This window comes from Cetorhinus maximus, chromosome 14 (assembly GCF_964194155.1).
Source record: "Cetorhinus maximus chromosome 14, sCetMax3.hap1.1, whole genome shotgun sequence".
In the NCBI taxonomy this organism is placed as follows: domain Eukaryota; kingdom Metazoa; phylum Chordata; class Chondrichthyes; order Lamniformes; family Cetorhinidae; genus Cetorhinus; species Cetorhinus maximus.
The window spans coordinates 9,182,575-9,197,177 of NC_135892.1; the positions used below are offsets into that span (position 1 = coordinate 9,182,575).

Consider the following 14,603-nt stretch of genomic DNA (forward strand, 5'->3'; position numbering starts at 1 on the left):
ATCAGGTCATGTGCCCAAAAATACCGTATCATCTATACACCAGAAAATATTCTCCACAGTACACTGGGAAGCAAAGTGTACAGTTTTAAGTTCAACCAGATGAGGTTTTGAATCAATAATTCACAACTCTAGTACAGCCAGATAGTACTATAAAGATTCTGGGACAAATATCTTCTACTTTAGCGATATTTATTAAAAATGTGTAATTGCTAAAATTCCCCAAAAATATATGTTTCAGTTCCCTACTTCAAGTAAGTTTCATTATAAGAAGTCTAGTGTCTGGCAACGAACAACCAGTGACTAAAGATACATAGTAGTAACCTCTTTCACCTTTACTTCATGATGTAAATAAAGTCACAAGATGGAGCTAGATGTACTGGGCAATGGTCAGCAATAAAGCTCAATTATGTAAAAACATCACCCAATTTTCTCCTCCTATCATTACATTATGCCTATGCAAGAACCTCAGACCAAATAGAGACCATGCTGCTTCTTCAAGAGGTTCATATTACTTCAAATACATGCCCTTTAGAGAGTTGAGCCAAAGCAAGCAAAAGCCAATGCCAGGATAAACCTCAACTCTGAAGGAGATTTATTTTATTGTTAAATCAAATCCAAAACATCAAATCCAACACTTCACAAGTTTCCCTTCATAAAAGTAGATTGACACAGGTCTGGTTACCAACTATGCACCCTGACCATAGAAGACATTGCCACTTTAGAATTCATGCACCTTCAACCAGTTGCAGTCTCCTTGTATTTCCTTTGACATCTTTAGCCAAAATACTACATTGCAAAGCTATGACCCATTGGAAGCCTTTAGTTACTAGAAAAAAAATACTCATTCCTGTAGTTAGTACAAATGCCATCAACTCCACCAGCTGAATATTAAATTCACACTTAAGGATTTGAGCACAAAAATCAAGGCTGACATTCCAGTGCAGTTCTAAGAGAGTGCTGTGCTGTTTTTTTTCCTTTATTCTTTCATGAACAAAGAAAAGTACAGCACAGGAACAGGCCCTTCGGCCCTCCAAGCCTGCGCAGATCATATTGCCTGTCAAACTAAAACATTTTGCACTTCCGGGGTCCGTATCCCTCTATTCCCATCCTATTCATGTATTTGTCAAGCTGCCTCTTAAACACCACTATCGTACCTGCTTCCACCACCTCCTCTGGCAGCGAATTCCAGTCACTCACTACCCTCTGCGTAAAAAACTTGCCCTGCACATCTCCTCTAAAGTTTTCTCCTTTCACCTTAAATCTATGTCCCCTAGTAATTGACTCTTTCACCCTGGGAAAAAGCTTCTGACTATCTACTCTGTCCATGCCACTCATAATTTTGTAAACTTCAATCAAGTCGCCCCTCAATCTCCGTCGCTCTAGTGAGAACAATCCGAGTTTCTCCAACCTCTCCTCATAGCTAATAACCTCCAGACCAGGCAGCATCCTGGTAAACCTCCTCTGCACCCTCTCCAACGCCTCCATATTCCTTCTGGTAATGTGGTGACCAGAATTTCACGCAATATTCCAAGTGTGGCCTAACCAAGGTTTTATACAGCTACAACATGACTTCCCAGTTTTTATACTCAATACCCCTGCTGATGAAGGCAAGCATGCCATATGCCTTCTTAACTACCTTATCCACCTGCGTTGCCACTTTTAGTGACCTGTGGACCTGTACACCCAGATCCCTCTGCCTGTCGATGCACTTAAGGGGGTTCTGCCATTTACTGTATAATTCCTACCTGTATGAGACCTTCCAAAATGCATTACCTCGCATTTGTCCGGATTAAGCTCCATCTGCCATTTCTCCGCCCAAGTCTCCAACCCATCTATATCCCGTTGTATCCTTTGACAATCCTCTTCACTATCTGCAACTCCTCCAACCTTAGTGTCGTCTGCAAACTTACTAATTAGCCCAGTTACATTTTCCTCCGAATCATTTACGTATACTACAAACAGCAAAGGTCCCAGCACTGATCCCTGCGGAGCACCACTAGTCACAGCTCTCCATTCAGAAAAACACCCTTCCACTGCTACCCTCTGTCTTCTATGATCAAGCCAATTCTGTATCCATCTTGCCAGCTCACCTCTGATCCCGTGCGACTTTACCTTCTGTACCAGTCTGCCATGAGGGACCTTGTCATAGGCCTTATTGAAATCCATGTAGATAACATCCACTGCCCTTCCATCGTCGATCATCTTTGTCACTTCCTCGAAAAACTCGATCAAGTTAGTGAGACACGACCTCCCCTTCACAAAACCATGCTGCCTCTCACTAATACGCTCATTTGCTTCCAAATGGTAGTAAATCCTGTCACGAGGAATCTTCTCCAATAATTTCCCTACCACTGACGTAAGGCTCACCGGCCTGTAATTTCCTGGATTATCCCTGCTACCCTTCTTAAACAATGGAACAACATTGGCCATTCTCCAGTCCTCTGGGACCTCACCCGTAGCCAGTGAGGATACAAAGATTTCTGTCAAAGCCCCAGTAATCTCCTCCCTTGCCTCCCTCAGTACTCTGGGGTAGATCCCATCTGGCCCTGGGGACTTATCCACCTTAATATTCTTCAAGACGCCTAACACCTCCTCTTTTTTGATCTCAACATGATCCAGACTATCTACACACTCTTCCCTAGTCAAATCGTCCGCTAAGTCCTTCTCTTTGGTGAATACTGATGAGAAGTACTCATTTAGTATCTCTCCCATTTCTCTGGCTCCACACACAGATTCCCACCTCTGTCCCTGAGTGGGCCTACCCTTTCCCTGGCTACCTTCTTGCTTTTTACATATGAATAAAAGGCCTTGGGTGGTAAGGCTGGCATTTGTTGCCCATTCCTAATTATCCTTGAACTGAAATGATTAAGCCAGTGGGTCTGGAGTCACAGGGAGGCCAGACCGGGTTTTTACGACAATTGATGATAGTTTCATGGTCAATTCCAGATTTTTAAATTAATTGATTGAATTTAAACTCCACCAGCTGCCATGGTGGGATTTGAACACATGTCCTCAGAGCATTAGTCTGGGCCTCCGGATTACCAATTCAGTGACATTACCACTATGTCACCACTTCCCCATGAAGATTGGACTATTGGACTGCTGAAGGAGACACACGTTAAACCGAAGCCCCACCTGCCTGCTCAAGTGGATATAAAAGATCCCAAGGCACTATTTCAAAGAACAGCAGGGGAATTATCCCCGTTGTTCAGGCCAATATTCAATCCCTTAATCAACATCACAAAAACAGATTATCTGTTCATCATCACGTGGCTTTTTGTGGGAGTTTGCTGTGCACAAATTGGCTGCCGTGTTTCCTACATTACAGCAGTGGCTACATTTCAAAAGTATTTCATTGGCTGTAAAGAATTTTAATACGTCCGATGATTATGAAAAGTGCTATTAAATTTACATAGAGTATTGTAATCATATTTCACCCTAAGTTCCTTCTTATTGTTTCTAAAGCACCCCATTTGGTCATCACCCCACCAATAGCTGAAACATCTACTCCCTCCACCACTAGTATGCCATGGCTGCTGAGTGTACTACCTTCAGGATATACTACAATACCTTGCAAGGCTTCTTCAGTGGCAGAATTTTACATTCCCCCACCAGTTGGCTTGTCGGCAGGGGGTGGCCATAAAATTTTGTGGATGGCCTCCCCACCCACCCCAATCTCTGCAATTTTACGCTGGGTTAGGTGATGCCTAAGCTGGCCAGCTGGCCCTTGTCCCAAATGAGGCCCTTAAGCGGTCAATTATTGACCACTTAAGGGCCGTTTCCTGCCCAGCCTCAGTTTTCAGGCTGGCGGGAGGAGTTCAGGGGCAGGGGGAAGCCTGAAAAGAAACCCAACTCAGGCCTCGGGTGGGAAGGACACCTCTACCAGCAGCCTCATTTTAACATCGGGCACCACCCCCTCAAGGGCTGGCCCCCTCCAGGGGCTTCCCCCACTTCTTCTCCAACATCCCTAACCCCCTCTGCTCAGCTTACCAGGTTTCACCTATCCTCCCCACCCTTAGGCCCCAAAACATATCTGGCCCTGGGCTGCCGGGACTCGGATACCGGCAACTGTTTGCAGTGGACTGCAGCGGTTCAAGGTAGCAGCTCACTACCACCTTCTCAAGGGCAATTAGGGACAAGCAGTAAATGCTGGCCTGGCCACCAACGCCCAAATCCCATAAATGAATATTTAAAAAGTCATGGCCACAGTTGCTTCTGGAGCTGCCAGGCAATCAGATTGACCAGCAGCTCTGTGAGGCGGGATTTTCTCCTGACTGAAGGGCGGGAGTCCTGCCTTCAGCCAATTAACGCTTGTTGGAGAATTAAATGGCTGTGGAGCAGCGAGTAGCAGCAGCGAAGTGTTTGCCACTGACTCTTCAGATGGTGGGAAGGGAAATTTTGCCATCCGAAAAATCCAGGCCCCTGCATCTCCCAAAACAGTGACCTCCATCACACGGAAGGGCAAACACAGCAGGTGCATTCAAACACTAGTACCTCAAGTCCCTGACTTGAACACATATTGCCATTCCTTCACTGGGACTGGGTCAAAATCCTGGAACTCGCTAGCTAACAGTGATGTAGGAGTACCTTCACCACATAGACTGCAAAAAATTCAAGAAGTCAGCTCACCACCACCTTCTGAGCGACATACACATCCAGAGTATGAAGGCAAGAATGAAACAATTTCAGAAGTATTAACATAATGGTTAAGAAAAAGGTTGAAAGATCTTAGAGCAACTGACATGGTTCAAGAATGGAACTTTCCTGTAAAGGACAGCCATCCTTAGATATTTTCTCTATATGGAATTAGTTTGAATTAATAATATGGCGAATTCTCAGTCCAGAATAAACCAGCGATGCTCTGAGAGGAATCAAAACATCTGGACAAAAGGGAGAAAAAGGCTAGCAATGTGATTTTTCATTCATCAGATTATCCTATGTGGTTGTAGTCAGGTGTCAGAATCTTTTGTACCCATTGGTTCTCGTGGGCTTAAGCATTATTCACTCAAAACAATTGCTGTGGTACCCCTAACCTTCAACACAGGTGGCCAGTCAGCGCATCTCTTCTTGCTCAACATTTGAATAAGACAGCACTAAGAAACTGAATAAACAGGTATTTTCTGCATAACATAGGACCTTTACAGGATTTTCTAAAAGCATTGCTTCTCTCTCTGGGAAGAGGATTTCTAAACACTTTGACCTCTAAACAGTCTTACTTCAGGCTGCCATGCTGACATTCCTAAGCTGGTAGGCTGGCATCTTGTGCACCCCCTTATCTATGCAATTGATTAGAAAGGACCAGGATATGACCCTCAGTGTGGTGCAAACTAAAAAGCTGACCTTGAGCAGGGTGGTGTACTGGGTTGGTGAGGGGTTGTCACCACCCTGAAGTTTGAGTACCTGTCCTGTGTCCATAGTTTGAATAGGCAATTGACACTGGGTAAACTACTAGCGCCCCCAAAAAGGGTATATATATTGGTCGTATACTGGTGAGGTCTTAGTGAGAGATCCTGATGAGATCCTTGTGAGGTAATCCTGAGGTTGCAGTACTCGTCGGTAGCTGCTTGCTTCAGAATGGATGAAGAGGAGGAGGATGACATCAACACACTGTGCCAACTGTTTGTCCGCCCTCTGGGATCAGCAAATTGCTCTCAACTGTTATGGGTCGTATACTTTTTTCTGTCTAATTAGTTAATGTATCTTATCTAAACTGTTGTTTCTTAATACGCTCTTAAAATTACTTATGACTAGTCGACTGCCTATTTAGGTATCTGTGGCCCCAAACCCTGAAATCTTACAGCACTCAAATCTCAAAGCTTTTCCGTCAGAAAAAAAAAAGACTGTTCCACTTGCTCTATGAAATCATTGCTGAAAAATGCAAGCTAAAATTCAGATAAAATAACAAATCAGTTAATTGCCAGATGCTCAGATTATCCATCTTCATCTGTCCAGGCTCCAGCAAATTTAACATTATAGTCTAGTTCCTGGCCCAGGAGAAGCCTGCAAAGGAAATTAAGTTTTACTCTGCACAGCAAAAGCCAGCTGTTAGGCAAGAACATAGAAAGGGATCCATACAAAGATCAACTGTAATACAGCAATTAGGAGTCATATGCATGCTTTTGGTCAACATTGTTCCCTTGGCTTCATATCTCAGAATGTCAAGTACTTTGTTGCTATTATACTCCATGCTGGCCTAATTCCTAGTGTAACTTATTTTGTATAATGCTCTCCATAAAAGCTGAGATTGCATGTATGAATGAAGATCAACTGTGATTAGGAAAGATCTTATAAAAAGGAAATAACACTTCCCAACATACAAAGCTGCTACCCAGCCTATTAATTTCTTTATCCAGCTTGGTTTGGAGTTGCTCTATTATTTTGTGTTGTGCCATGTTTCAGTGCAAACACTTGACCTTGTAGAGCATTAATTTCTTTGAGAAATTGTCTCTACCAAGATTTTCACATACATCTAGATATTGTAGTCATTAAGTATGTGGACAGTGGATAAATTAACAATCTCAGAAGTGTCATCTTTTACCTAGTTTAGAACATTTTGTTTTCCATTATATTTTCTGCTTTCAAACATACCACACACCATATGCAGCCAAGAAAATAGACTGAAAGCAATTTTCCCCCGATTATCTACTTGTACTATTTGAAACAGTTGCTTAGTAGCCATTAACATTGCTTACCATCCCTTCCCTTCACCCCACCCCACTCCCACTAGGGCTATCTGTCCCTTGCTTGTCCTGCTTTCTACCCTTAATTAGCACATTCCTTAGATAATATCACCACCATCAACACCTCTTTGTCCTTTTGTCTATGACATCTTTTGGCTACCTCCACCTATTACTGGCCGTCTATCCAGCTCTACCCCCACCTTAAACCAGCTTATATTTCACCTCTTTTCTAATTTTACTTAGTTCTGTTGAAGAGTCATATGGACTCGAAACGTTAAATGTGTTCCTCTCCGTAGATGCTGCCAGACCTGCTGAGTTTTTTCAGGTATTTTTATTTTTGTTTTGGATTTCCAATATCCGCAGTTTTTTGCTTATAACATTGCCTACCAGTTTTCTTTCCCAGAATTTGCACACAGAAGTGCAGTTCAGATTGGCAACTCCTCAGTGCAGCATATGATGACAGTAAGCTCATGCCCCACCAGCTCGTGACATAAGTAAGTTAGCACTTTAGAACAGTGCAAACATGCCAAAGTAGTTTCTTCAAAGTGGAGCATCTGTTGTACAGATAAACATAGTTCAACTGCAATAAACTGTGCCAAAAAAATTACAGGGCTATGGGGAAAGAACAGGTGAGAGAGACTTTTGAACTGTCCTTTCAAAGAGCCAGTACAGTCAAGATGGGCTGAATGCTACCTTTTTGTACTGTATAATAAATTACCTAGATTTGGAGACAGAATTATTAGGACAGATTTTTAAGTGAGTCAAACTTGAAATTTGAACATCTAATCACATCTATTATATCTAGAAATTCTGGTGTTTTATTTGCAGGTGATCTTGCATCAACAAAACAGCAGCAAGCCACAAATGTAACTGAAGGGCATGTGCCCATTATGAAGTTTAAAAAAACATGAAAAAAGGGCTGGCAGCAACAGTGATCAACTAAAAAAGCCAATCAATCAATCAAAATCATTGCAAACATTTTTTGATGACATCTGTCCATTATTTTGCTTTCATCGTTAGGATGATGACATAAGGCACTGACAACTACATTTACAAAAAGGTGATTAGCATTATTTGTAATAGCACTGCTTCAACTGCCAGCAACAATGTTTTCTGTTACAGTGATCATGATGGGTCTGGGGAGCTGCCTCAAATTCATGCAAGTTTGTGCAGCCATCATTATTAGCAGAAAAGACTCAAGCCAGCAGAAAAATGCCACTGCATGCATCAATCTCAACAACTTCTGGATTTTTTTTAAATTGAAAAAAATTGCTCAATCACAATGCACTCTGGCAGAGTCTATTTGCCAAATTCCACTCCCCCCTGCTTCAAGGAAACTATATAATAGATATCTTATACTTAAAAAAAATCAAATTCTAGATATATCATAAGTTCTCCAAACTTTTTTGAGGGCAAATATGTTTATGCTATATAGTACTTATGTTCCATAATTACCGACAGTAAATGTAGTAAAAGGGCTGAAGACAGACAGAGCTGAAGAGGAAGCCAGTGAATTGTAGATGATCAGAAGCAAGACTTGATATTTTGCAGTGCTTTTAACATTTTACAGTGGCTGTATATTTTTAAACTTGCATTTGTGATCATGGTTGTTTCTGGTCATAGCTGTTTCTAAGATTAAAGGATTGTATCATGATTCACATTTGGAAAGAGTTTCTGAATAAAGTTCGGAAATGAAATGGTGATTTTGGTTAACATGAGGCAAGAATGAAGAGAAGATCCAATTTAGTTTAAGTTTTATACAATTTTAATGTATTTTTGATCATCACTATAAAAATTCATGCCTAAAAGAGGTGAACAGTAAAGAGCTGAGAAAAAGAGCTGAGAATATTGCCAACACACATATAGGATGTGAAGGAATAAATCTATCTACCTGCAGACGGTATGGATGGCATTATTTATTTTCATATTAAAAAAAGAAAGTCCAAAACACTTAATTCACACTCTCTGGGAAGGTCTCATGGAATATTTCAACAGAGACACCCTCCCCATCCTCAATCCCCATCTGAGAAAACCAGTGACACAGAGCAGTGATTCACCCACCAATAAATGCCATGGGAAATAAACTGGTCTTGTATCTATAAAAAAAGAGTTTTGAAAATTTCAAAAAGATCATAACCAGTAGTTCCATACACAAGGCTCACAAAAGAGATGGGAACAAGCTAAGTGTGAGTTTTCAGGTGGTTTTAATTATTCCAACCCTCTTCTGATTCTGGAAGCACTGAGTCATGTTGGTCATGCTGCTGCATGGGTGAACTTGGATAACAAATGGAATTTGACTATACAACATCTGAGACAACACAAGCAAGCCTGATCCAGTAACTGTACATACACATTTGCCAACAGAGGCCACTGGACATCAAATATAAGCAGCAACACTAGCTGATCTATCCACTCCCTAGCTTGAGGATGGTAGAATTTATTTCAGTATTTTTACTACTGTTCTGTTATCAATCAACCCTTCATTGAACAAAAGGAATTTTCTGACTGCAATGGCTCAGTAGCACAGTGAAATTATCCATTGCTCATCAAGAAAATACTCAAGTGCTTTTATATAAATAGCAAAAGCTTTTCAAAAGCAGCAAAATGTTCAAATCTTGGATTTCCCACTGGTAGTAATATATTCTTCAGGCACAGATACTGGAGTCTTATTGAGCAGGTGGTACATTTCAAAATTATTTCCAAAACACAGTTCTTCACATCAGCCACAAGTGATCCCTATTTGGCTACAAAATCAACACTGATAGATTACCACCAAAAGAACAGTGCACTGTAGTTATAATTCACACCTACCAGAATCATGTCAAAGTATGAACTAAACAGAATTGTAAACTTAGCGGAGCCAGACAAAAATGAGTCTCATTCCAGTACAATTCTGAAGTTTGGAAATGTAAACCAAATTAACCCAGAAGGTACCCGCATTTTAGAAATAACTAGGGTTAGGACAGAGTCTGCGTTTCCTTATTAAACTGTGAAATAGAAGCTGAAGCCTAGCTGTCTGCAAGTTCCAAGCAGGTGCTTTGATCTGTAGCTGGCCAGGGTAAAGAGCTTGGTTCTAGCTCCTAATCAAATTATGGGTCCTTTGAAGGATAATGGGTAGATTCCAAACTATAACAATCAGACTGGAATAGCTTCAATTTCCAGCAAATATCAAAGTACAAGTTTGCAGATGCATGCAATATATCCTAAATGGTTGGATTATCAATGGCACTTTGTTCTGAGAGGTTCAAAATATGCACGGTTCAAACAATCAGCAAATTGTGGTTGACAGCTGACATGTTCATTAGCATGGAATCCAAACATCTATCAGTGCCTTTGAACTGGATAGACTGACATGTCTTCAGAGTTCTTTCGGTCCAGAATGTATACTCTAGAGGTTTTTCAAAATCTTTAGCTCACTTCCATTTCTGGAATTGGCATTCAGATTTGGCAAATGATTCACACTGCCCATGTATAGCACTGCAATGCAGTTTTGCACAAGACTTTCATCCAAAAGGTTGATCATTTTAATGTCTTGTGGACTGTATCTATTTTGTTATTTTCAAAGTATTGCTACGATCAGTAATTTCCTACTTCCAACATGGCATAGCATGGTCAAGGTGCCACATGATCCTCCCCACATTTGGTATACACAAAGGTACATAGGAAATGCAGTCAAACTATAAACAATTTAAAAAATTCATCTCTCCCATAAGCATTAAGCAAAAGCACAGGAACAAAGTCCAAACCCTAATATGGTGACCTGGCGGAAATTCACCCCATTGAAAGGATTAAGCCCAAGTGCATTAGAGATGTTAGAGATTTCCAAGTTAAAAACTGGAATTCACAGCTAGGTTTTCCTATACTTCTGAGAGCTTTTTGTGAATTGAGATCATAAATGTTATGTTTTAAAAACACAGTCAGTGGTTCTAAAAGCTATGGGGTTTAAATTAGTTCTTTTGTAGTATTTGCCAGTTCATGAATGGTAACTTTGGAAAGGAATTGAAACTTTACTTTTTTTTTTGCACTGGTTATTTGTTGCTGATTTGGGTGGCTGAATGATCCAACTGACTAAATTCATCAGCATTAACAAATTTACAAATAATGGATATTTGAACCATTACAACAATTTTCTGCCCTGCCATTCTCTACTCATTTCAAAGTGTAAAACTGTAGACTTATGCTAGATGCAACGCTTTGAATTGCAGGCATAGAAATGAAAAACGTGGGGGGACAGTTGTACTATCTTAGACAAATATGAATCATCATCAGTAGTCAGTAAGTGTGTTAAAATTACTTATTAACAATCATCATGAGGTTAATGCCATCCTGGATAATATCTTCAAAAATAATTTCAAAATGATGCACAAAGGTGAATCAGGAAACTATTTACAATACTATTTACAAATTATATCAGCACATTCTTGGCACTTTACCTGAGTCATGCAAAAGCATCGCACCCAAAGTGTGAAGAAAATTTATTGGTGGATTGTGAGTTTATGTCCATTGTCCCCAGTGTTCTAGAGTTCCCAATCTCAGTTATATTACTATGGGGAATGCTAATCAGAGGCCAAGCAATACATGCCTCGAAAGAAAAAGAGGGAAAGCCACCTGGGCCAATTGTGCATCCCTAAAATTGCTAGTTCAAAACAATGGGCAGAATTTTATGTTCCCCACCAGTGGGTTTATAGGTTGGGGGCCTGCAAAATTCTCTGGGTGGCCTTCCCCAGCCCTCACCCTGTCCGCAATTTTATGTGGGGTTGGCAAGGTTGAGGGTGCCCGCCCACCCTCACCCCAATTGAGGCCCTTAAGTGACCTAAGGGCAGGAAACCTCACCATCAAAAAATCCTGTCCAACATTTCAGAAGCTTGGGAGAGATCTCCATTTTTATATCTAACTGTGGTATATTTTTTGTCACTTATAAAGATCCACTATAGTTTTACATGATGTGTTTTAAGATTACTTTGAAAATTACACTTTTCTGTTCTTATTCTTAGGGTTAAAAAAAAAGCACTAACGTTTTCAGACACTTCTCTTCTCTTCTTTGTCTGAATCATTTCTGTTTCCACCTTCTCTGCAAGCTCCAGCTTTCGTCTGTTTTTCCTAAATGCAGATAAGCTGAACTCTAAATAGGATTTAAAAAAAAAACTATTGATGTAATATGCCAATAACTGTTACTCACAAAAGCCACTATCATCTGATAAATGGAAGAGAAGTTTTGTACTTTTGGTTGAGGTTTTAGTAATAATGAACCAGTCAAAGAAAAGTATAAAAGATTCAAAGTGGGTATGAAAGGAGTTCACAAAGATTTAGCAGTGTTTCTCTCTCACGACATTGTTTAGTCAGTAAACTCAGTTGATGTGAGACTGAGTAGTACATAACAGAGAAAGCTAGTATGTGCTTAAATAGACAAACTCAGCTAGGACAGTAGCGTAAGGAAAGGGAAGAAAGAGAAAATAAAATCTGATTCTCTTTCATATATGTGGTTAGGGTTCCTGCTTCTGATAACTATTCAGCCAAGGAATCAGAAGCCTGTCCTGCACACAGCCAGGTTTTCTTTTAAAAACAAAACAAGCGGGGTGTAAAAAACTGCTGATTCATTATCACCCATTTTAAGCTACCCGAGTCCAAATTCACACCCTGAAGCTTTTTGCTCCACATTTTTTTTCTGCAGAGGCTATATTAGTGTTCTATACAAAACCCAAAAATTACAATTTCTAAACTTATCATTAAGCGAAACTTGCTGTTTAAATCTAGGAATAGGGTTCTGCCCGACCCTGTTGTAAAGGAGGGTCACTTCCATTTGGCATTGCACCGAGTTTAAATTCAGTGCAGTGTCAAACATAGCTCACAAAGCTCTTAAGGGGTTTAATGGACCCAAGCATTTCTTCAAACCTGCCTGATTAAAATATATAGAGAACGCAAAATCTGCAATCCACATTTCCAACATTTAAACTGTTGGGAACAGGCAGGGGAATGGAATCAACGTGCAAAGTTCTATCAGAAGATTGGTGCAAGCACAATGCTTCAAATTACCTCCTTCCTGTGCTTTAAAATTCTACAATTCTATTCTAATCCATTACATAGTTGTTTAAGTCTCTGAAAAATACATATGCAGTTTGTTTGCAAATTTTAAAAACATCTCCTTCTCACTATTTGGTGACTTATTGTATACACAAAGTAGTATAATAGTTTAATTGTAACCAAATGGACTCTTTCCTTGGGTTCTCAACAATGTTACCCCTCTCCAGTGCCATCATAGTTTCTTCAATCAATACTGCCATTCCCTTCCTTTTTATCCATCCCTATCTTTTCTCAATACATTGTAGCCATGAACATTAAGTTCCCAATCTTCCGCTTCTTTAAGGGAGGTCTCTGTTATTGCCGCTTTATCAAAGTTCCATGTGACAACTTGCGCCTGAGGCTCACCAACCCTATTCACCATTCTTGTGCATTTATGTACATCCACTCTAAACCCATCTTATAATGCTATTTCTGAACTATTCTTTACTCCAGTGCCAACTGTCTCTCCTAGTCCTCTGTGCACCATGTTTTCCTCTCTCAATCTTTCCATTCCCCTCCCAAATTAGCTTAAATCATCCCCCCAGTGCCAGATAACCTTCCCACAAAGATACTGATCCCAGCTTTGTCGAGGTGCAATCTAACCACTTTGGACAGGTGTCTCCTGCTCTGGAGCTGGTCCGAGTGGCCCAGGAATCTGAAGGCCTCCCTCTTGCACAATTTCTTAGCCATGCATTAACTTGTTTTATCCTACAAACCCGATGCACACTAATGTGTAATAATGGGAACGATCTTGGAGGTCCTGCACTTTGGCTTCCTCCCTAGCTCCTGAAATTCTTACTGCAGGTCCTGAACCTTTTTCATGCCCATGTCACTGGTTCCCACATGGAGCACAACTACTGGCTGTCACCAACCGCTCTCAAAATGTTCTTCACTGTCCCAAGTGATGTCCTTTACCCAGGCATCAGGAAGGCAACACACCGTGAAGTCTTATTACAGAAATGCCCATCTCTCCCTATCAAATCCCCCATGACCACTGCATTTCCACGCTCTGCTGTGGCCTCCTGTGTAGTCATTTGTCCCACAAATTGCACTGTGTAGGCCAGGCATCATTTTGCTACCTTATACTGTACAGGCATGAAACAATCAAGATAGGCATCACAACACTATTCCAGGTATTGCAGACCATTCAATCATTCAACAGCAATAAAAAGCAATGGATTCAATGTAGAAAGTTCTCATTGCACAGCTTCAATGCCCTAATATCTCCCAAAACCAGGTTACCTTTAAGACCCTTAAAGTAAAACACTTTTCTTTCCAAGAAATAAACTTCTTGAAAAGCTTGTCATTAACTTTAGCGTGCAAAAATTGAACAGGTCTTGATAGCAAGTATAAATGCCAGTTTTTTTGTAAGTAAGTAAGAATTCTACATTTTGATAATTAATTCTGGCAATTTTCAAAAGGATAGAAAAGCAAAGCTGAAAACTCCTTACTTGTTGCCATTATGTCAGGAGGACATGGTACAATTCCATGGTCTACTGCCCATTTGTAAGCCCCTTCTCCTACTAAAAAACTAAAACAAAGGAGAAAATAATTGCTTTCATTTCAATAAAACAACATTAATATAAAATACATATACAATATATGGATAATCAAAGAATAATGATGTTAATTGTATAAATTAAGTTTGTGTCTACAGGTGTTGGGCACTCATTGGGTAATAACTTGAGCACATATATATCAGTGAATAGGTCCAGGCAGCAGGCAGTTGAGGCGGGGAGGGGGGGGTCGCTCGACCCGACCGCCTGCCTCTCTTCTGTGGTTACGTCTGTGCCAGGGCGTCCCTGGAGAGGGAGCACACTGCGTCCACCAGTACGCTCAAGGCCTTCTATGACTGGTGGGCAC

General features: G+C 40.6%; 1 protein-coding gene across 9 annotated transcripts in view; it reads right to left on the reverse strand.

The window, feature by feature from the left end:
* The window catches only part of tasp1 (taspase, threonine aspartase, 1), a 92,549-nt gene that overhangs the window by 42,657 nt on the left and 35,289 nt on the right, over positions 1–14,603 (reverse strand). For all 9 annotated transcript variants that reach the window (XR_013578646.1, XM_078556464.1, XM_078556463.1 and 6 more), the window contains exons 6-7: positions 14,192–14,271; positions 11,696–11,802 (exon numbers count right to left, since the gene is read on the reverse strand). Coding sequence is in view for 8 of the 9 variants with exons in the window: in XM_078556464.1 (XP_078412590.1) it covers positions 11,696–11,802; positions 14,192–14,271 (187 nt within the window). In the remaining variant the exon portion in view is untranslated. The remainder of the gene's footprint in view (positions 1–11,695; positions 11,803–14,191; positions 14,272–14,603) is intronic.